This window comes from Peromyscus californicus, unplaced genomic scaffold (assembly GCF_007827085.1).
Source record: "Peromyscus californicus insignis strain IS unplaced genomic scaffold, ASM782708v3 Scaffold_14__1_contigs__length_90479793_seg_2, whole genome shotgun sequence".
Classification (NCBI taxonomy): Eukaryota; Metazoa; Chordata; class Mammalia; order Rodentia; family Cricetidae; genus Peromyscus; species Peromyscus californicus.
In genome coordinates, this window is record NW_026294436.1 from 77855109 (window position 1) to 77879066 (window position 23958).

Below are 23958 nucleotides of genomic sequence, written 5' to 3' on the forward strand. Positions count from 1 at the left end.
CTCTGATCTCCAGGCAAACTTTATTTATTAACATACAAATAAAATCACATTTCAGCACACCTGACCAGTCTGAGATTTTTGACACTGCCCTGTCTTTGACAAGGGTTCCTGCATTAGTTGCTTCTCTTACTGTGATAAAGTAACAGAGGCAAGTTTCCTTGTGAAAAAAACAGGTTAATTTAGCCCAGAGTTCTGGAGGTTCAAGGACACTAGCAATAGCTGAGCTTTAGTAAAGGCCTCAGGAAGGAAACACTGTCATGGTAAGAGTATATGCAGGAGGGTGAGGCCACAGTAAAACTGTGCTTCCCAAACTCTCCCTCCCACGAGGATGCCCTCCACTGGCTGCAGGACCTCCAGCTCCTTTTCTATTTATTAATGTGTGTGTGCACGTGTGTGTGTGTGTGTGTGTGTGTGTGTGTGTGTGTGTGTGTGTGTGTGCACGCACCTGCCACAGCATGTCACATGCCACACATGCTACAATACATGTGGAGAACAACTTTTAGGAGTTAGTTCTCTCTTCCCACTGTGGATTCTGGAGATTGAACTCAAGTTGCCAGGCAAGTGCCTTTAACTGCTGAGCTATCTTACCAGCCCAGAACCTCCAACTTTTAAAGGTTCCACCCACCTTCCCACATTGCCTCACTAAGGACCACGTATCCAATATACAAACTTGTGAGGGAAAATACTCAAATTGTATGTGAAGCAGAAGAGTTGTGCTTTCTAGATATTCTTGAGGACACTTAAGAATATATACATTGCCGGGCAGTGGTGGTACACAACTTTAATTCCAGCACTTAGGAAACAGAGGCACGCAGATCTCTGAATTTGAGGCCAGCCTCGTCTACAGAGTAAGTTCTAGGACAGCCAGTGCTACACAGAGAAACCCTGTCTTAAAAACAAAAACAAAACAAACAAAACAGAATACATACATAAATACATACCCATGCACACACACTTATATATACATGCACACACACTTACACACACATGTACACACACATAATATATAATCTTCTATTTGCTCTTAGGTTTCACTGATCAGTGTGTAGAGGGAGAATGTCAGTCTTTCTCTTTTGGGACCCTCTATCTTTGCATCTATTACCCATTTGATGCCACTTCTAAGGCCACTGGTTATGCAGAATTTAGTACAGTTCTGTCAATGTCTACTGTCTCTGGGACATTTGTAGTCCATGAGGTAAATGGCAGGATGCTCTGTTTTGTTATGTTACAGCTGTTTCTTATACCTAAGATACCTCTACTCTGAAAGATGTTTTTATACATATTCATAAATACATAGTTTCCACAGAATGGTTCAAGTTCAAAGGCAATTGGGTTGGGATGAATTATTCCTTTATAGCTGTTGAAGCCAATCACCTTTCTCCTGGACTTTATAGTTCGTGGTAGACAGCATGGCTTGCAGATTCATAAAATATTAAAATTGGGGCTTAGGAGATGCTCAGTCAGGAAAGTGCCTGCTGTTGAAAGTATGAGGACTTATGTTTGATCTCAGCATATGTAAAACACCAGGTATAGTGATACACACCTGCCATCCCAGTGCTGAGGAGGTAGAGACAGGAGGTCCCATGGGGCTTGCAGGCCAGTCTAGCTCCAGGTTCAGAAAGAAGGAGGCCTTTCTGGAAAAAAAAAAAAAAAAAGAAAAAAAAAGGTAGGATCAATAGAGGAGACACCTGACATTGACCTCTGGCTTCCACACTACATTTACATATGTACACACACACATCCGTAAATGCTGAAGGCAGAACTTACTCTTGCTTTTGGAACCTGTGGTGGTTTGAATAGTTATGGCTCCCATGGACTCACGTGTTTGAATGTTTGGCCTATAGGGAGTGGCACCTAAAGGAGGTATTACCTTGTTGGAGGAAGTGTGTCACTGTGGGGTGGGCTTTGAGGTCTCAAATATGCTCAAGCTACACCCAGTGTGGTAGACAGTTTACTTCCTGTTGACTACAGCTCAAGATGTAAAACTCTCAGCTCCTTTTCCAGTACCATGTCTCCCTCAATGTCCCACCACAATGACAATGGACTAAACCTCTGAACTGTAAGCCATCCCAGTTAAGTGTTTTCCTTTATAAGAGTTGCCATGGTCACAGTGTTTTCTTCCCAGCATAGAAACCCTAACTAAGATAGAATCCTTGGGAAAAAAGAAGAGACTCTATCTCAGCTGCACCAGGCTTTTTCTTTTGGGGCTACCAACCAGCTCCCAAATCATGACACAGAGACTCATTATTAGTTTTGAATGCTTGGCCTAGCTTAGGCATGTTTCTGGCTAGCTCTTTACACTTAAATTAACTTGTTTCTCTTTATTTACCTTTTGCCTTGGGGCTTTTTACCTTTTCTTTCTGTATATCTTACTTTCACTGCTTCTGTGTCTGACTGGCTGGAGGCTGCCAGGCTTCTTGCCCTGGGCATGTCTCTCATTCTCTTCTCCTTCTGTTGTTCCTCTCTTCTCTTCTCTTTTTGAACCTAGATTTCTCTTACTATTTATTCTCTCTGCCTGATAGCCATACCTATCCCTCTCCTGTCTAGCTTTTGAACATTCAGCTCTTTATTAGATCAATCAAGTGCCTTAGGCAGGCAAGGTGAAACAGATGCAACATATCTTTATATAACTAAATACATATCCTTACATTGTTAAACAAATGCAGCATAAACAAACATAATACACCTTTACACAGTTAAAGTAATATTCCACAGCATAAACAAATGTAATACATCTTGACCCAGTTAAAATAATATTGCACAACATTCTGCTTCAGAAATTACCATGAAACTCATGGCCAGCCTGAGTCATGACCAAAATGAAGAACTAGGAACTTCTTGTTGCACCCCTTGGCTCAAGATTTTAGTGTGCAATGTCACAAACCACACTGCTACCTGTAGCTGAAAGTTTTCCTGTGTCCTACCTGGCCCACAGTCAAGACAAATCTCTCTCACCCGCTGGTCCTGCAGCCGCTTGGACCCAAATAAACACACACAGGCTAATATATATTATATTAATATATAATATATTAATAATAATTTTTAAACTATGGCCATGGCAGGCTTCTTGCTATCTAGCTCTTACATCTTAAATTAACCCATTTCTATAAATCTATACTTTGCCATATGCCTCATGGCTTACTGGTACCTTTATATCTTGCTTCTTCTTCTGGCAGCTAGCAGCGTCTCCCCTGCTCTGTCTTGTTCCTTCCTCTCTTTCTCTTTAGAATGTCCCGCCTAACCTTATTCTGCCTCACCATTGGCCAAACAGCTTTATTTATCAACCAATCAGAGCAATACATTTTCACAATATATAGAATGGTATCACCCATCAGCTACCTATATTAACTTTCTGCTGCCGCATACTATGCTAGGGACCTAGCCCTGACAGACATCTCTGGTGACATCATCTTGGGCTCCTCAATATCTAGAATGTGATACACTTGCTTCTTTCTTTCTTTCTCTCTCTCTCTTTCTTTTTTTTTGTTTAGTTTTTCGAGACAGGGTTTTTCTGTGTAGTTTTGGTGCCTGTCCTGGAACTCACTTTGTAGACCAGGTTGGCCTGGAACTCACAGAGATCTGCCTGCCTCTGCCTCTCAAGTGCTGGGATTAAAGGTGTGTACCACCACCACCCGGCTTACACTTGTTTCTTTTGTTTATAAGTTCCTCAGTCAAATGTATTTTGTTACAGCTCCTTGTTAGATGAGATATTATGTGACAAAATACCAGAAACTTCCTGGCTTAAAACAATGCCCACTTGCTTTCCTGGAGTTGTATGGATCTGCAGTCAGTTTATGGGTAGAACAGTTAACTACACTGTTTTCAGGGTACTATGGGAAGGAGAGTGAGCCTCTGACTCTGACCCCACCTTTGGAATAGCAGTCCAATACTCATCCTATTCCTGGGCCTCCACACTGGATGTTGGGAACTATTCTCTGCACAGCAGAGTCTTCAGATAAACTGTCTTCAATGAACTACATCAAGGAGCCTCCCTCTGCCCTACATGATGAACTGCTAGACTTCACACCACTGACGAAATGGGCTGAGACTTTGGGAGCTCTGAGAGGAGGCAAGTGTATTTTGCATGTGGAATATATGTAGATAATTTGTGGGCAGAAGACAAGCTGTAGAAAATTGAAGATGGCTGTACATTTCTTGCTACTTTCCCATTGATATAGTTAGAATCTGTTTTCTTTCTGTTTGAGCTGAGCTGGTCTAACTTACCTGACCGCTGCAATGCTGCAGAAGTGATGTTCTGGACTTGTGAGTTTAGGTCATGACAAATGTTACAGCTTCCACCAAATGTATCAGACACTTGCTCCTGGAGCCCCATCTGTTGCCTTGTTAACAACAGCAAAACTGCCATGTTCTAAGGTGGCTCAAGACACCTGTGAAGAGCAGCTTTGTGTGGAGAGTGGGATGGGGTATCTGAGAAGGCTCAGGTGTTATGGTCGAAGTAGTGGGATCATTTCATCATGGAGCACAAGTAACATAATTCCTTTCTCATCCTGCCCCAACTTCTGACTTACAGATACATAAGCAAAACAAATGGTTGTTTTTCTTTTAAGCCAATACATCTTGGGGTTTATTAATCAATAGATAATTAAGATTCAGCCCAATTTCCTGTTGAGATCTCACTGCTGTTTTCTGGGATCAAGACAAGTTCATTAGAAATGCTACTTCATTCTTAAGCCTCACTGGATTGTAGAGGTGTATTCTCTCTTCTTCCCACACTAAGGGGCTCCTCTGCCCAAGTGTAGAGCAGCAGGCACAAAGGGGCAGAATGGAGGCTTAGTTGCCCAACTCCATGCTTTCATACCTCTGAACTGCAGTTCAGTTGAAGAAGATTCTAGCAGTAACAGTGATAAAGAGAAGCTTCTGCCCAAATGAAACATTCTATTATAAACAACTATGTCCAGTGAATACAAAAAAATATTGAATTTAAATGTTCGTGTGTACACATGCTACAAGGGATGTATGTTCAGTTGTGTAGAGGCCAGAGGCCAATGTTGGATGTCTTCCTTAACTGCTGTCAGCCTTATTTTTTGGGAGTGTCCCTCACTGAATCTGGAGCTTACCAACTTAGCTAGACTGGGTGGGCAGCAAGTCCCTGGGATGCACCTGTTTCTGCCTCCTCAGCGCTAGAATTACAGCCTGTACTTGTATCTGGCTTCTGTTTGAGTGCTGGGGATCCAACTCAGGCCATTGTGGGTATGTAGCAAGCATTTACTGACTAAGGCATCTCTCCAAACTTTCACTGAAATGATTTTAGAGAATATTTAATGTATTGATAAACATTTCAATCTTCAGAAAATAGGAAAGCTAGGCAATGTTTTTTAGGCCTGTGGAGGTCACATAGTCCTTCAGTGCCTGAGGACACTAGACTGGATTTGGTACCATGTGTTTCTTGGTGACATCCATCTCTGGCCTTCAGTTCATGGTACTTTAGCAGGAGTTCTTCCTCTGAAAGAGACCAGGAAAGGATATACTAGGTTTGTATCACCGCAACAGTTACCTGGGAGAAGCCACTTAAGAAGGGACAGTTCCAGAGGCTTTAGGTCATCATCAGTTGGGGCCATTACTTTGGGTGCATGGAAGCAAAACATCATCGTGGTAGCCCGGTAGGAAGGATAGAGGGAGGGGCTGAGGATCCCAATTTCCCATATCAAACTCAGCCTCTAACAACCTGTCTTCTTCTTGCTAGGTCCCACTTCTTAGAAGCTTCAAAAACTCCCAGCAGCACTAGCAACCAAGCTTTTCATGGGTCTTTAGAGGACAATAAAACCTAAACAAGGGGATCTGATGAAGTGAAAGATGAGCCCTGCACAGATCCAATCAGAACTGCCGTTTGGAATGTTTTGGGATACATCTGTGAGGCCAAGGCCTGAAAAGTCTGTGCACATACATTTTGAAGTGATTTTTGAGGGAAAACATTTTAAGACAAGCTCACAGTCTAATCTTCCATGACCCACACACTCACACTCAGTTGGAAGGGGATGGGTCCTTTCCACACTGTACTTTCCTACTGCTCTCTCTGTGTGCAGACAGTAGTTTTCAATGTGCCCTTTCCCAAGCAGTTGCCAGGCACACAAAAGTCTGAGATCACCCACAGAACCAAGAAGCTGCAGTCTTCTTGGGTCCTCAGAACCTGACCTCCCAGATGCTTAAGACACTGCACTCTGCTGCTGCCAGGGGCAAAATCCAAATCAAGAAGAGATCAGAAAAACTTCACTGGGAACACAGTGTGCTTCAAGTGGCAATGACAGTGGTCCACCAATTGGCTTTGAGAAATGAAGACTGAGAACCAGTAGATTGCCCACAAGATTTTTCTTCTAAGCCCTAGGCATAGCTCCACTTCTTAGGGTGCTTTTCTTGAGGTAGGGTCTCAGGTACCCTGGGCTGGTCTTTAACTCACATGCAGCAGAACTCTTGATCTTCCAGCTCCCATCTCCCCAGTGCTGGGTTACGGGTGTGCACCACCTCCTGGGTTACTTTCATTTTGGTTAGCATTTCATTTTCCTATCATGATCCCCCACCTGACATCCTGAAATACAGACTATGAGTCATGTATGATTTCAGAGGTTTTTGGAATATAATCCTTCACTTAATATCAACACTGCTGCATTCAGAGCTCCAATCAATCCAGTCTGGCAGGCATTGTATTTCAAAACTATCACACAAAGACATTTCCCTTTCAAGACATTTCACTCTGTTGCTGTCAAAGAGAAACCCATTTAGAGCAAAATCAAAATCAAGGGAGCAGAAGTAACTCTATTGGGAAGAAAATGAGTGTGTTTGTAGTGAGAATGAGAAGACAATGAAAGCATCCATTTGGAGTCAAGTGAAGACCAGAACACTCTAAGCAGAACCAAATCCACTTTTACCTATTAAGGCTTCCTGCAGACTACTGACAACAAGGATAAGTTAAAGGATTTTTGTCTTGGCAATATTCTCAGTAACAGAACAGTCAATCAAAGACTCACAAAATCCCATAAGAATTTGAAAAATGGGTCAATACCTAAAGCAAGGAGAGGAGGCTTAGGAGCTGAGGGATTACACATAGCGTAAGAGAAGGGACTCCTGCCTGTTCTCTAAAAATGGACCCATGAACTGTGTCTTGTGTTTCTACTTGCAAGTTGGACACTCAAATGATTGATTCCTTTCTTCTGTCATGAGGGGAGAAAACACTTGGTGACAGGGAGGACAGGGAAGCCCTGGTCATAACCCCTGGGCCCATCTGGAGGCAGCCATTCTAGGCATATTTCTTTGCCATGTAAGTATGTGAAATTTTCTTTTAATATTAAAAGTTAAGTTTTAAAAGTTAAGCCTGTAACTGTGACTGGCAATTTACCTACATAGCAACTATGTAAGGAGAAACATTTTAGCAAAGCATGCTGATTTTTCAGTAATGTGGGTAATTGCTTATTAATCAACTTTGTTGTAATTCATTCTTCTTTTACCTAGAAGTGAAGTGCCCGATTTGGAGTGAGTACAATGCCCCAGGTGTCTGAAGCTGTTGTGACCACTTACCTCCTGGTGCTCATGTGGTTTTTACTCCCTTAGCAAGTGAGACTGCTCTTCTGTGTGCTTTCAACTATAACACTGGTTACAGTTGACATTTTTATCTATTGTTTCATGTCCTTTATACTGTGAGGTAGGGAGCTGACAAGAAGGGAAAAAACTCAGTAAGTAGAGATTATAATAATAATAAATAATATAGAATTGTATATTAAGCACTTCTCAGTTTCTTAAAAGTCTATATTTGAAGCTGGGCATGGTAGTACACACCTGTAATTCCAGTTCCCAGGAGGCTGAGGCTGAAGGACTGCAAGTATTAGGCCAATCTAGGCTACACAGAGAGATTCTGTTAAAAAAAAAATCAAGAGACTGAAGAGATGGCTCAAGTGGATAAGAGCACTTGCAGGAGATCTGGGGTCAGTTTCCAGCACACATTCCAGGTGTCTCGAACCTGAATGTTAACTCAAGCCCCAGAGGATCTGACTCCCTCTTCTGGCCTCTGCAGGCACCTGTACACACATGGTTCATATGCAGACAAGCAGATATATGTGTGCTCATGCACATGCCCACACATATATAGATACAATTAAGTAAAATTAGAAAGGCAGTCTTTGAAAAAGTCAAGTCTGTACCTTTTGGATACAGAGCTTGGCAAAAGAGATCCTTACTAGAGTAGTTCTTATAAGAATTATGTGTATAATTAATGTCATACTCTGGTTAATTCATGAGAAGTGTATGAGTTGATTTTCTTCACAGTGATGTTCAATCAAGCATACTAGCATTAATAATTAACAGCACCAAGGTCTCATAAGATTGCTGGCAGGTGCTAGGGCGCTGGAGAAACACTAATTCCTACCCCTTGCCAGCAAATTTTAATTTTCTTCTTGATTGTGGTAATCTAAGCATTGTAACTGATAGTTAAAGTAGACAATGCATTCAATTACATATATAATAATGTTTAAGGGGCTGGTGATTAGAATTACATACAGATTCAAACAATATTTCAAGAGCTGATTTGTTCAAAATATTGTTAAAGAACTCTTTAGGGGGCCGGAGAGATGGCTCAGCAGTTAAGAGTACTCTCTGCTCTTGCAGATGACCTGGGTTCGGTTCCCAGCATCCACATCAGGTGACTTATGACTGCTTGTAACTCCAGTTGCCCTAGGGAACCAATGCCCTCTTATGGCCACTGTAGGCACATACATATATATTTAAAATAAATGACACTGAAGAACACTTTAAGGACTGGCAAGTTTCTATTGCTTCTTTCCCAATATTTCAGTCACAGTTCCTTGAAATGGTTTAGATCATTGGCAATACAAAAATCTCTTCTGGAATCTAGGCTTGTGAACAAGACATGCATTAGGCCAGGCAGTGGTGGTGCATGCCTTTAATCCCAGCACTCGGGAGGCAGAGGCAGGTGGACGTCTATGAGTTCAAGGCCAGCCTGGTCTACAGAGCGAGATCCAGGACAGTCAGGGCTACACAGAGAAACTCGGTCTCAAAAAAAACAAAACTATATGTTAAAACTAAATAACTCAATGTGTGAGACTTCACTTTCCCCTAAATAGCCCCATTTTGAACACCTACATTCCCTTAACTTGTACTTGGAGAGAACTTTGTGACTATGTCAATGTGCAGAGAATACACAGACTTATGACTCTGGGCTGAGGAACGTCCCATACTTCTGCGGTTCTTCTGAGAACTTCTTTTGGAAATGCAGGCGCAAAGAGTTTACACACAGAAGTACTACCATTGACTGCCTGCAGAATGAGGAATGCTGGACTTCTAAGCCTCTGCACTGGGGAGTATGTACTTGGCAGTATGGAGCTGAAGCAGTTTGATATATGGAGATAGGGTGCTGCTGAAACAAACCCTAAAACCCACAGCTCTGACTTTGGGACCGGGCATGGGAGAAGATGTAGGGCCTGAGCAGGCAATGCCTTAGTGGGACCCCAAGGACCTTTTAGAGTCCAGGAGTGAGAACTGGAAAGAAGGTAAGGAACATGTTACTGGAGACAGCAAATCTTCATCATGTTAGTGGTGCAGATTTATCCCTAAAGTCAACGTTACATTGTTCCAAGCAGTCAACAACCCAGGCCAGGAGATCTGCATGCAGAATGCTGAATGGCTATGCATAAGATGAGGAATAAGGAAGAGACTGGTTAAACATGAGGGTCAGGACTCACTGGACACAAACATTACACTTCGTTTCATTCATAGTCTCTCCAGATGGTCAACGAAGTTGAAATGGAGCTGTGAGGCTACAGCAGCCACACTAAAGGCCAAGGGTATGACTGCAGATCTATTAAGAGCTCACACAGTCTTACCATGGTATACTAAACCTTTTTAGACATAACAAATCAAAGGAAGACCCTTTCTATTAAATAGCAGGACACCTGGACCTGCAGATGGCCATGTCTCATAGGTGTCCTGAAAGTCCCAGGCAGAAAGCTGCTGAGTGATTTGTGAATGTGGTTTTTGTCTGATAAAGTAGGATGGAATTGAGCACACAAATTCCCTATGGCTTTAAACGGTTTGTAGCTTGGACCAAGAAGAACACAGAATAACACGGAAAGAGGTCACTGCCTCCCTCCACCCTCAACTTGTACAGTCAGGAAGCTGACTTGATGTCGTTGTGCCACTACAAAGGTGGACAGCATGATATGGGAAGCAGGGACTTGCTGGGAGCCAGTCTTTTTGAGGAGGGCTTACCCAGGTCACTCTCTACTTGCCCTACTTTTGCATACGAGGTGTACATCAACAAACATGTAATTTGTCTCTCCAGATTACAGCTCCTCAGAACACCTCTCACGGAGCCTCATCCATATACTTGGCTCTGACAGGAAATGCCACTGTGGTCAAGTACCAGTAGTCCTGAGAAGGGGCTTAGGTGCATTTTGTGAGGACCAATGAACTGCTGTGGCCAGAAGGGAGACAGGCAGAGCACATTGAACACGGGGACTTGTGCAGTCTCTGCGCTGTTCCTCTGGACCTGGATGGGACTCTGTAGTGACTGACAGTATGAAAAGAACACTGCATTGAAACAAGGTGGAGGAATGCCACACACCCCTGCTTTGTTCTCTTGGGATGCTTATTCCTGGAGCTCCACTTCCAGAAGTGAGCAGACCAAGCAGCCATATGCTCAGCTACAGTCATCACCAACCACTGGACATGTGGGATACTCTCAAGATGAGGCCAGTCTAGTCATCAAGGTACCTCTAGCCTTTGAGCAGCCCCAGGTGATGCCATGTAAACTGAGAAACTGTTTCTGTTATACCATGCACAAAATGGAAGTTAGTCTCCTAGAGCCACTTAGCTTCTGGCAGCTAGATATGCAGCAACAGAAAACCAGAAAAGAGAATGGAAAAGATATTACAGTATGATAGCCACAAGGGAATACTGCTTAGCCACAAAAATGAATGAGGTGGGAAAAAAATGCAACAAAACAGATGAATCTTCAAGGCCTTAGCTTAGTGGAAGTAGCTGGAGACAGCACAGACTACATGTTTCCACTAGAACAAGTAAGAACAGTCTAAGGTGAGCATGTACAGCAAGGCTGCCTCCTGGTAACCCAGGGACACAGGAACTGTCTTGTAGGTGGAATGGTGTGATTGTGCATTACCAAGGGGCTCATTTGTCAAAGGAGCAGAGGTAACATTGGTACCTGCCAATGCATGTGACATTTAGTTACTGTCCAGCCACTCAACACCAGAGAAACACCAAACAGCACAAATTAAAGGGATAAAACATGAGTAAGGACAACAACAAATAGCAAGCAGTTACTTATAATCATCCGGTTGGCAGTGGGGAGGGGCAGCTTGCATAAGCACAGTATTCATCATGGAAGATCTTTATACTCGAAGAGAATTCTTGAGGTGTCAGTTTAGTTGATTCTTTCTTTGGTACTGGAGATTGAATTCAGAGACTCACATATTCCAGGCAAGTGCTCCACAATGAGGTTGGTGTCTTCTAATTATTTTATAGGTGTTGGATATGTACTATGACATTTTCCCACTGAGCTTCATCCCTAAACTGTGTTTTTCAAAGCTACCTTTGTAACTTGTATCAGTTAAGCTTTATGCTTCAGGTATGTAACAAATCCCATTCAGACTCCAGAAAATGTGAAATTTGGTGAAATCTAAATTCCTATCATTGGCCCATCCTTTTCTTGTGGGCTCTGGACCTACATACTCAACGTCTGCCATCATGCCTGAGATGTCAAAGTCTCCCAAAGCTGGTGACATGGTCTCAAAGAGGCTCACTGTCTCAAGAGAAACTGACACTCTGAACCTAATTGCCCAAGCCTGGAACAGTTTTTGCTTAGATATTGCCCTCCTTGTACCCCAAATGCTACCAGCTACCCACACCAGGTTGGTTTTCTGATTCTTTCTCCTTCTCCCGTAGTTCCAGCCCTCAACAGTTTGCATGATGTGACTCAAAGGTCTTCCTTCCTGTGTTTCCTTTCTTCCAGTGTTTCTCTGACCCATCCTCCAAACTACAGGGGTGGGCTACCACAGCAACAAGTCTCCTCACACTGCTATCTAAACTCTTGAGGAATTTTCCTTTCCCCACTGCTCATGTGAAACAAAGCCCTGCACACACTGTTCTTGGCAATGTCTACAGCAGTTTGTCACCCTACCATTTTCAGTGGTTGATAAATGACTTCTGGTGCCCATCAGTCAGTCAATCTCATATCTGCATGTCTGTGTTCAAACACTGTCTCATCCAAATTCCCTAGAAATTACACAGCTCTCTCTCTAGGTAACGTTCTTGCTACAGACCCTTGCTTAAACAATTCGTATGTGCCCCTCCCAAAGAACAACCCCACATCTGTGAGGACGGAGTGCCATTCACAGAACTGTTGATATTTTCCCTTGTTTGGTTTTCAAGACAATGAAACCACACACTTCATTTGGAAGGAAATGTATCTCATTTTTGTTTAAATACCCAAGCCAAAACAGTTCCTAACACACAGGATATGCTTAATAGTTATTTGTCGGACAGATTGAAACTCAAACAAAAATGGTTTTAAACAGTAGTATTTCATTGAAAATGGAAGTGATAAAAAGCTAGGGCTAGGCACCTAGGCACATAGCTCAGTGGTAGAGTACTTGTCTAGCACATGCAAGGTCCTGGGTTAGATCCTAGTAATAAACAAACCAAACAACAAGCAATCAAACAAAAACAAACACAAACCAACCAAACTAAATTGACAGCATAGATTGACATTTTAAATGATTTAAGTCTTCCAAAGATTAGAACCAAAAAGTTTTAACCTGTCAGTCAAAAACCAAAAGGAAAAATATTCATAATGAGGGACCTAAAGGATGGGAAACTTGGGCAGTAGGATTTGTGGAAGGCACCAGTGTTGTACAGCACAGATATACAAAGAGGATACACTGAAAATGAGCATCCTTTCATCAAGCAGGAAAAGACGGAACTAAAACTACATAGATGCATATTAGAAAAGTCTTAGGTAATGTGCCCAGCCCACCATCTAGTGTCGTAATTTCATGCTCAGTCAGTTGCATTCTCAGGGGAAAACAGGCCTCAAAGCTTAAAACCTTACCGAGCACCCTGGCTTCTGTTTCAACATGGCCAGAACTTGGATATTCTTACTCATGCTTAAAAAGGAACAACAAGCCAGGCATGGAGACTTAGGTGGAGATGTGCAGATTCTTGGGCCCTGCTGGCCAGCCACCTAACCTGCTTGGTTAGCTCCAGGCATGAGACCCTCAAAGGACAGGAAAGAGAGTGGATAGCACCAAAGGAGCAATTTCCAGAGTTGTTATCTGGTCTCCAAAGACACATGCACACACGTGCACATAGGTATATGTGTACCTGTACACACATGCATGCACAAAAATACACACAAAAGAACAACAACAATAACAAAAGCTTAACAAAATGGAAATAAACCATTACTTGATTTGGAAGTTAAACAACACATTTATAAATAATACATGTGCCACACAAGCCTCAGGAAAAAAAATACCTGAACTAAATGAAAACTAAAACAGACATCAAAATCAGCAGGTTTGTGGGATGCAGTGAAGTAGTGCTTGCAGGCAGAGTTGCAGCTGCACATGCATCAGGAGAGAGGGAAGAGCCAACACCAGTCACAAATTCCCATCTTAGGTGGGAGAGAAAGAACAACAATTTAAGTCTACAGCAAACCAAAGAAAGAAAAATTAAAGATGAAATAAATGACATTAAAATAAAGACATCAGTAGTAAAAATCAACAAAATGAAAAAAATTATTGTATGAAAAATATGTAGCTAGGCAAGGGAGGAGGGAGAGGAGGGAACAGGAGAGAAGCAGCAGGCACTGATGTTAGAACAATGAGGTAATGTTAACAGTTACAGTTTCAAGAGTTTGATACTGGGAGGAAATGGATCAACTCCTTTCAGACACACATGATTAAAATTGGCACAAAAGGGGTAGGTAATGGGAACAGGCCTACATGTACTAAAAACTGAGTAACAGCCTCCAAGAAGAAAAAACATCAGGCAAAAATGGTTTCACAGGTAATTTTACCAAACATTAAAAAGACAAATTGCTGTCTTATCAGTGAGCTCTCCCTCCGCACATTCTTCCAGACTCAGAAGTGGAGGAATCTGTCTCCACCCAGTCTCTGAGGCCCAGCACCGAAGCCAGACAAAGACATTACAAAGGACCAGGCACATCTCCAGAACACAGATGTGAAACCCTCAGCAATGTTAGTGTACTGACTCAGGTAATGTATAACAAGAACAGTTGACCACAACCAAATGAGATTTACTCTAGGCCTGCAAGGCCAGGTCAACACAGCAAATCTATCAATAGAATCTACTACTTCTGTGGGCTAAAGAAGGAAACCCCATGTGACCATTAGCATCAGATATAGAAACAGCCTTTGTCAAAACCCAACAGCCATTCACAATGAAATTCATCAGAAAGCCAGGTTCCACATATGTGTCACTGTGCAACTAGTGAATCTTGTAAATACTTAAATAAATGGGAAGATACATTATGTTCTACATATGTATAACCTTGTAACTAATGAAATCCTATAAACAAATAAATGGGAATATATTTTATGTTCCTAGTTTCAAAGACTTGGTACTAGAAGTTACCAATTTTTGTTCATGTTCAATAAACTCCAATGGAAACTGCAAGAAACCACTTCATAGAGATCAGCAAACTGTTTCTAAATTTTATACAGAAGAGGCAAAACAAAAACAAAACAAAAAACGCACCTATAACAGAGAAGACAATACTGAAGGACAAAGAGTTCTGAAAGGACAGAAAAGCAAGATTTACTGAGAGCCCACTGTGAAGCATGGTAAGGTAGTAGGGAGGACAGGCACCCAGACACAGAAACAGTGGAGAGCACAAAAAGACACTGGAATGAAAGCAGTTCTTTGGAGGAGGGACACTGTCTCCAACACATGGCATGAGAAAAAAACTGCACACCTATATGAAAAAAAGAAAATCAGGCAGACAAACCTTTTATCTTCCCAAGTGGATGATAGACATAAACATAAAAAGTGGAAATATAAAAAGTAAACATAGGAGACAATCTATGTGACTGTGATTTGGTTGTGAATTTTAAGATACAGCATCAAAAGTACAACTTATGAAAAAACAGGGATATAGTGAACTTGATTAAAGTTAGCACTTCTGCTCAGTGAAGACACTGCTGAGAATATGAGCTATACCACCACCCAAGCAAAGGCACTTTCTGAGCACTGTGCCTAGTGAAGGTCCTGAGTCCAAAGTAAACAGAGAACTGTTACAGTTCAGTACCACAGCACTACACACACACACACACACACACACACACACACACACACACACACACACACACCCCTGTGTCTCCCTGTCAGGGAACTGCAGATAATAGTGAGATCTACTACTCAACTATTAGAATGGCTAAAATCTAAAAAACTGGCAAAATCAATGGCTTTCAGGGGTGTACAGCTACAGACTCTTAGGACTTTGGAGATTTCTCCACACAATGACAAAATCACTCAACAGTGCCTTTCTCAGACACCCAACCTGTTAAACAATTCATAGCTGTTATCTGTCCCCCGTTGTGTGGTTTTAATTACTTCCCATTTAGTGATTTTTTATAATTCATTCTCATGTACCAGCCAAACAAATATTGCACATTTTTACTAAGGTCTCATAATTTAAAGTTAGCAATGACTTTATTTTCAAATAAGAAACATTATGGAATATTTGGATAATCTTGGGAATGAAGAGTTGATTTAAATATTGTGTGGCATGCTGGAGGTCAAAGAAGTTACAAGCAACTTGCAATTAAAATGTAACCTTTAGAATAACATATTATGATGATAAATGTATCTTTTAATAGCAGAAAATGATAACTTACCGACTTTCTAGCAAGATCGCAGAAGTGCCAATTTTCTGCTGGAATTTCACCTTTTATCAATTGTAATTCTCTGAAAACAAGAAGTCATGACCCATACGCATATTTTTTCAAGTACCAAATAACTAATAAATCATCCCTAATTGAGGCATTGTTAGAATTCAGAAACTTTTTTTTTTTTAGAACATTGATAAGCAAATCTTTGGGGTGGGAGAATTAATCAGTGGATACTAGGAAAAGATACAAAGTACTTTGCTGTGGCTGAAGAGCATGTTATGAATACATTTGTTTTGTGCAGAAATGATTTTCCATTGTGTTTAACAGAGATGATTCCTTACAAAAAAAAAAAAAAAAAAAAAAGAAAGAAACCAGACCTAGTAGGTATTGGTGCTCCACTATCTCAAAATGTCAAAGAAAAAAGAAAGGCTGGGGCCGGAGAGATGGCTCAGAGGTTAAGAGCACTGACTGCTCTTCCAGAGGTCCTGAGTTCAATTCCCAGCAACCACATGGTGGCTCACAACCATCTGTAATGAGATCTGGTGCCCTCTTCTGGCCTGTAGTCTTACATGCTGTATACATAATTAATAAATCTTAAAAAAAAAAAAAAAGGAAAAGAAAAAAAAAAGGAAAGGCTGGTCAATTGATGGAACTCAGGATTCAAAGACAATCAAACAGAAATGAGGTGATGGAGCAACTTGAATTTCTGTCAGACTGAAGCACCAAATGCTTGTGTGTTTGTTAAGCCGGTTGTTATCCTCCTGGAAACAAAACAGACTCGGTAATGTAGCATGTAAAGAACCTAAACACAAGGTCTGTGGTAGACAATATACTTTATACTGCTGCTTTTAGAAAAAGGACTTGTTAACAGGAATCCAATGACAGGCTCACAGCCAAGGAAAGACAAAGCTGGGTAATGGGATCCATGCCACATTCCAGCTGAGGAGTCCAGCCCGTTAAAGCACTTATTCCATTCTTGATTTATAACAACTTTCAAGGAATCATTTTAAAATGTTTGCCTAGAGTCTTCTTTTCTTTAGAGGTCAGATTTGACTCACAGTGAAAAAAATATGATCCAAATATTTTGGCAACAGTATTTGATAGCATATGTGATTCTTTTCAAACCTGATCTTGGGGACACACAGACCCACTTATGTATGTAACTGACATTAGCCCATTCTGCCTAACAGTCACATTAACACTTGGATGGGAGTGAGAATTTGGGATGAGTTTTATGTATTATCATAGGAGAAGTGGGATGTTTATCCTTCCATGAGAGTGCTAAAACTGGAACACTTTTTTTTTTTTACATAAATGTGAAGAAAAGTAACTTTTAATGCACACAAAAATTTATTCTCTGGAAAATTGAACTGCCATTAAAATCTCCTTGGACTGGTGTAATTTTAACATTTTTACACACAAGTCAGCAATTTCTTTATGTAATACAATTATACAAAAGGAAAAAGGCACCGCGATAGTCGGTGTAGAGAGTACAAAAGAAGGTATGAGAGTTAAAGGCAACGGACGCACAGCGCAACTCCAGCGACACGAAGGTGGTTCAGCCGTTCACTCTACAAAATGATGGCTCACACAGTTGTCAGCTTCTATTTTTGATCAAGTGCATATAAATATGTGACAACAACACAACACTGTTGATGACCGACCACATGGACATACTATGTACATGAGCGAAGTTCACTCATGGGTGAGAGTCACTAGCAAACGTGTTAGAGACAGCTGAGACCAAAGGAAACACCAATAGGCAGCACACTTCTTCAGGTTGGTTGAGACAATTCTGCTCACAGAGCAGTTAAATGTCATCATTCGGTTACACCTATTATTAGAAAAATAAGTAAGAAAGCTCCGTAGAAACTAGACTATTAAGGAAGCTTCTTGCCTCAAAAACTGAAAGAAAGAAAGGGGAGGAAGAAAGAGAGGGGATACTGAGTAAAAAGATCCACTGATTGAGTTTTTTTCTATAAAAATTACATTATTTTGAGAAGCAAAGTCCCAGGGCAGAAGTACCAAGCAGTGATGAACCTCTTGAGTTTTAGAAAAAGACTAGGTCCCAACACTTATCAGACTCTTAAAATTCATAACTCAAGCACTGGGTACAGTTCTGATACACTATCTTATTTCGGAAGTCAGGTACAAGTCCAGCCAACTTGCTGGGACATGGCAGTCACTGCCAGCTAAGGCAAAAGCTGTCCCCTCTGTATCAGCTTGAAAGTGCCTCAGAATTGCTGTACTGTTTTCACCAGAAAGTTATTGTAATAAAACTATGTAGAAACAGAATAAATAAAGTTTTAAACTACATTACTACTATAGTTTTTCTCTTGGTAAACTCAAACTATTTGGGGCACATTTCTATCTGTGCTCGAAATAACACTTCAATACCACGTCAGTATACTTGTCAAAGATGCCAGTGCGTTACAGGACATATCAGTATCCTCAGTTATTTATCCAACAAACTGCCAAAATGTCATCCTCACCTTTAAAAAGGCCTTCCTCTAACTTTATGGTATTAGCTTCAGTTCTGTAGTTTTGGAAATCATTTTCTTAAAGCAACTTGAGAGAGATCAGAAGGAGAGAATATGATACAATGGCCTAAGATTCTTCATTCCCAAGAAGCTGGCTTCCTTACAATTACCTGGAAACTACAAATCTTACCACTTCCACACTAAGACTTAATCTCTGGGTACTGAAACTGCTGCCAATAATTACAGATAAGAAACAAAGTATTATATCCCAGTACTGCCCAGGTAGGATTTCCTGGGAAGCTCATTCAGACCTAGACTCTTAGGCTTTCCTCTACACCAAATGGAACAGAATCTCCAGATAGAACCTAGAGAGAAATCTTAGGTACATTACAAATTAGGAGCCACTGTCTGTTGTTTTTTGGGAGTTTGCTGGGAGTCCAACCCATGTTTTCTCATCTTCTAGTAGTACTGCTGAATCCACAGTTTACTTTCCTACTCAACCCCAGTGCCCTGCACACACCTTTCTCTACACCTTGTATCTTATGAAAAGACACCATCCAATGCCAGTCTCAAGAGAACATAAGATCATGGGGGAAGACTTGTCCATCCAACTTATAGCCCCTACAACAGCACATGGCACACAGCTGGGATTCTTATACATATATACTAAATGGAGAAAAGGAAACCAAGTCAGTGAACAAGGCTCACAACAGAAAACTTTCACAATGTAGTGCTGATTCTACCAGAGATTTCATTCACCAGCATTTGCTGTGTGCCTCCTATTAGCAAATGGGCTCCTAAAGTCTCTAGAACATAGCAATTACTAACAACGAAGGGGAGGGAAGCTAGGTGTGAGTTTTGTCTAATATTAACGAACTTTAACAAAAGAACATGAATGTGCACAGGAAGGCAGCAGTCTCTCCTCTACTCTGATATGACAGGTTAGTAGATAGTCTGTCATTTCACAGGGTAGAAAGGTGTATATAGATAATGAAAATACCTTGGTCAAGAAGAACAACTGAATTAATATATTTTCAGAATCAAGTACAATGTAGACACTGTACAAATCTCAAGTCCTTAAAAATAAAAATCACCCCAATTATGATACCAAAGTACCATTTGTGTCCTGAGAGGGCAAGCCTCCTCGACTGTCTTTTTGCTTTCTAAGCTCTACTCTTATCTCTGCCATTCAGATAAGCTGTGCAGGACTTGCCCAGTACAATGCTGCTCTTTTCACCCATGATAAAGAGGGTGAAGATGCAATGTGCATGAGTGGGCTTGGAGTGATCCCAGTTCTACTGTGGTTTACTTAAAAGAGGGGCACCCTTAGGGGGACAGCTCGGCTTCTCCAGACAATAGCTTCTTCACAGATAAAAACACTGGTGAGCCGGGCGGTGGTGGCGCACGCCTTTAATCCCAGCACTCGGGAGGCAGAGCCAGGCGGATCTCTGTGAGTTCGAGGCCAGCCTGGGCTACCAAGTGAGTTCCAGGAAAAGGCGCAAAGCTACACAGAGAAATCCTGTCTCGAAAAACCAAAAACAAAAACAAAAAAAAAAAAAAAAAAAAAACCACTGGTGATGTTACTTGCCTCTTACAAGTTGTGACAGTCAAATAAAACAATACATTATTGTCTCAGTTCCTTACTAAGTGGTAGCCGTAACCATCATCAGTATTGCAGCTTTGGAGGGCACAAGTGATGTTTTAAGTGCTTTACTGCATGCCTCACCTTCTTTCAGTATCAGACTGGCTGGTGACAATGACACAGATGGCCACTTTCAACTGACAGATGAAGAGGAAGAAATGGATTATAAAGAAAGTAAGACAAAGAAACTTATAACAACTAGCAATGCCATTTTTTTCTATGAATTCTCCAGTCTATGGAGCTAAATGGCAGCTTTCTGCAAATGAACTTTGTGTCCTGTCTATTGATACTTGAACAAGGATTTTGAGAAACCGGTTGGTGACCACTGGCCTTCTACCACTTATACTTCAAAAGCTCACCTATTTCTTAGTTTCCTCAAAAAGCTGTGATATCATTTGTATTCCTCATTGTCAAGAACAGCCTGGACTCTGTTTCTGCTTGCCTATTGATGCAAGTCAGATTCTCAAGCACTGGTCATGCTCCCAACTCAGGGAGGAACCAGTAATGTAACACACAGAGCTGTGTTTTGCACAGATCAGATCAGACACCCCCCCACACCAACACCCAACTTCACAGCAGCAGCATAGTCATCCAGACAGTTTAAGTATTTTTTCTTTTTCTTAAAACATGGTCTAATGAATTACTTTTGTTAGTGAACACAACACTACTGAGAATTCACCAATGTGCAATGAGATAATATGCAATCGTATTTCAAATCAAAGGCAGCTGGTACTTAGGCTCCAAAATTACAGAAGCTTCTGAGAGATCAAACAATACTGTACTCCTGGACAGCAATCAACAGCCACATTGGGGAGGCTGAGAATACCCCATATTCCAGTCAACTGTTGAGTCTGGACATTTCATTTGATTTTAGCCAAACAGTAAGAGTGTAGACTGTCATTTTCAAGTTCCCAAGTCAACATCTGTGGCCCAGATAATTTGGGAAGTATTTGTGTTAAGTCACAGGAGAGAAAAGGATGCATATTTGTGTATATGTGGCAGAATGGCAGCATCTAGCTCCAAACCTAATATCACATTCAGAAATTTTACAAAGGAGAAAAAAGCAATCCATGACCTGGAGAAATGCCTTTCTATTCAGTTATGTGAAAAGGCAAGGCACCTTCACCTTTGCATGTACACAGCATGTTATGTTGTGTATGTAGTTATGTGCACACACACAATTTATAATCATTGAGGACTTGGAAAAAGGGATGGAGGGAGGGCTGTTCCTGATGTTAAAAAAAGACTGAAATCATTTCCAGGCCATACATGGAGTGACACTTACACCAGACACCCCTGAGGATCTTTGGGGGTACACACAGTTCTGGGCAGTCTCCAGAAAGGAGGTTTAACAAACAACAGGTTTTCCTCTCCACACAGTGAAAGCACCAAGCTGGTTTTATAGTGTCCAACTGAACTTTGTTACAAAGAAGACCAGTGACTTTATTAGGAAGACAGCAGTTGTTAGCCATGCAGGTGATTGTTTCAAAGCCAGCAAAAGCTCCCTGTAGCATGGAATGCCTGTACCCAATCTTCAGTGTAATCTATAGCCTTCTTCACATTTTGCCTTACTATGTTCTTCATTCAATAACTTAAAAAAAGAACTATTTTGCTTCTTGTTCATGGTTTAATTTCTAACCTGACTCACTTTATTTAAAACAACAACAACAACTAAACCAAAAACCAATCCTGGGAAGCTCACTAATAGAATGATAGAAGGACTTTTTTTTTTTAAATTTTTGGTTGTGAACCTAGCCTTTAATTGGCTGAGCCAACTCCCCAGCCCTGACACTTTCTTTTGAATGCAACTTTTTTTTTCACTCTGTAGTCCAGGATGGTCTGGAACTACATAGCCCAGGCTAGCCTCAAACTCACAGCAATCCTTCTGCCTCAGCCTCCCAAGTGCTAGGATTATAGAGATGAGCCACCATGCTGGGCTCTGAAATTTCTGCTTTTAAACTAACTCCACATTTCCTATTTGTATTTTTTTCCTCTTAAAATGCTGTGTTTGAAAGCATAGAGGTGCCTTCTTTTAAGCTAAAAATGTAGAAGTTCACGGTCGTGTGTGTGTGTGTGTGTGTGTGTGTGTGTGTGTGTGTGTGTGTGTGTTTTTAAGGCCTTTCATACTGCCACATTTTAATAAATCAGTATGTGGCTCTGCTAGTATGGTACTGATGAGTTCTAGTTCACAGTAACAGTCCAGAGTGCTCAGCTGGGATTGGAACCATGATACAGCTTTTCACTAATTGGTAAATAATACATTTTTGTCTAGTTTAACTAGAAATGAGAAAGAGCAAAAAGAAAATAATTTTATGTACACAAACATACTCTAGTACAGTATATGCATAGAATTTTATGTTAGGTAAGAAGAAAAATTAGAAGAAAATAGCTTATAATTATATCCAATTGGCCTATGGTTTCTAAATATGAAAACAAGACAGGAAAATGCTCAGTCACATGTAGGCCAGCACAGTGCACAGCCTCACACGCTGCAGAGTGGGGTAACGACATGGTATTGCCAAGGACCTTCACATCTATGAGTGCTGAAGTCCAAATTTGCAAATACGGCTTCCCAGCTGCGTAAGCAAGGTCAACTTGCATGAAAAGGCACAGAGTGACATCACGATGAAGACGTCACAAAACACAACACAAATCACTAGAGCACAAGGGATTCCAGAATGATCTTAACTGGATTAAAGCTGAGAACCACAAAGAAATGGTAGTGAGTGAGGACTCCAGGAGCTTCTGTTTTGGTGCTACCTGCTTTACTCCTGTTGAAGACTGGACACTTGGAACAGATAGTCAAAATTCCTTTTAACTAGAATGTCTTCCATTTTCAACAGCTATCTACAGTGTCTGCCACTTCACACAGCTGTAAAGACTGACCACTGAAAGCAATTCCAAACGAGAGCTTTGCTCTACCATTTTCTACACTAGAACACATAGTGTACAAAGGGCTTGAACATAAAGTTTCTGCAGTACAGTCAGAAAAGTTTATAAGGGACCAACGGGACATGGTCTCTTTGGATCAGAAAAAAGAAGGAAATAAAGAAATAAACTTCAAAGAAACCAGCCTTACACTTCCCTTCAGAGAATTTTGCACTTGGGTTTAGAACTATAGAGAAAGGCTGAGGCACAGAGAACACATCTGCAATGAAACTGTCATCAGTGTGAATGACCTTGAGATATGACTGTGATCACTGAGATCTGCCCAAGGACTGGCCATCATAATGCTTTGTGGATAGCATGTGGGTGATGATACATACTGCTGCAATGGAATTTCTGGTTTTAAAATCACAATCTCCATGAGATTCCTAGCTCTTTCACTAAATAAACTTTGAATCAAAAGCTGTTGTTCAGTCTCTGGAGGACTGCTGAGCACTACTGATACCTCCCCCCCTCAGCTCAGCACTGGACGGTCCTTCCTTTTGCAAGGGTGAAGCACTGTGGCAGGATGCTGACAGGACTCTCCAGGGATGGCTCTTCTGATGGCGACCAGGAAACAACAGCAGTACTGGCTTACAGCTGCCTTCCTCAGGACTCCAGCAGGGCATGCCACCTGCACACTTGTTGTCCCTTGGACTCCTTCATTGCAGTCCAGTGTCGGAGCTCCTCCTCCCCAGAGCTGTTCAGACCTAAGGAAATCCAGCCTATCATCTCCTTTCTTTTCATGCTGCGCTTGTTATACACAGACAGTATCAGAGTCACATCGGAAAGTTGAAACAAGGCCACTTGAAAAACAAAAGTTTCCTTGTACACCGGGTTTGGCTGCCCTCTGCGGGTGGATGTCTTGCATTTGGACATCTCTTGGCCCATGGAATTCAGCAGTGTTAACTTAACATATGTATCTGAAGGAAGAAAATCAACACACCACAAATATCATTTGAAATAAACTGACAATTTTCTTATGATAAATGCCACCATTAGGTAGTCACGCTTTATA

General features: G+C 41.3%; 1 protein-coding gene across 12 annotated transcripts in view; it reads right to left on the bottom strand.

Annotated features, from left to right (window-relative positions):
• Nucleotides 1-15689: 15689 nt before the first annotated feature.
• The window catches only part of Syt14 (synaptotagmin 14), a 165208-nt gene continuing 156939 nt past the window's right edge, over nucleotides 15690-23958 (bottom strand). For 9 of the 12 annotated variants that reach the window (XM_052738063.1, XM_052738060.1, XM_052738059.1 and 6 more), the window contains one exon: nucleotides 16710-23863. In XM_052738063.1, the coding sequence (XP_052594023.1) occupies nucleotides 23550-23863 (314 nt within the window). In that variant the 3' untranslated portion in view covers nucleotides 16710-23549. Of the gene's footprint in view, nucleotides 23864-23958 lie in introns of all 12 variants that reach the window. The other 3 variants (XM_052738068.1, XM_052738058.1, XM_052738057.1) reach the window with 1 other exon arrangement.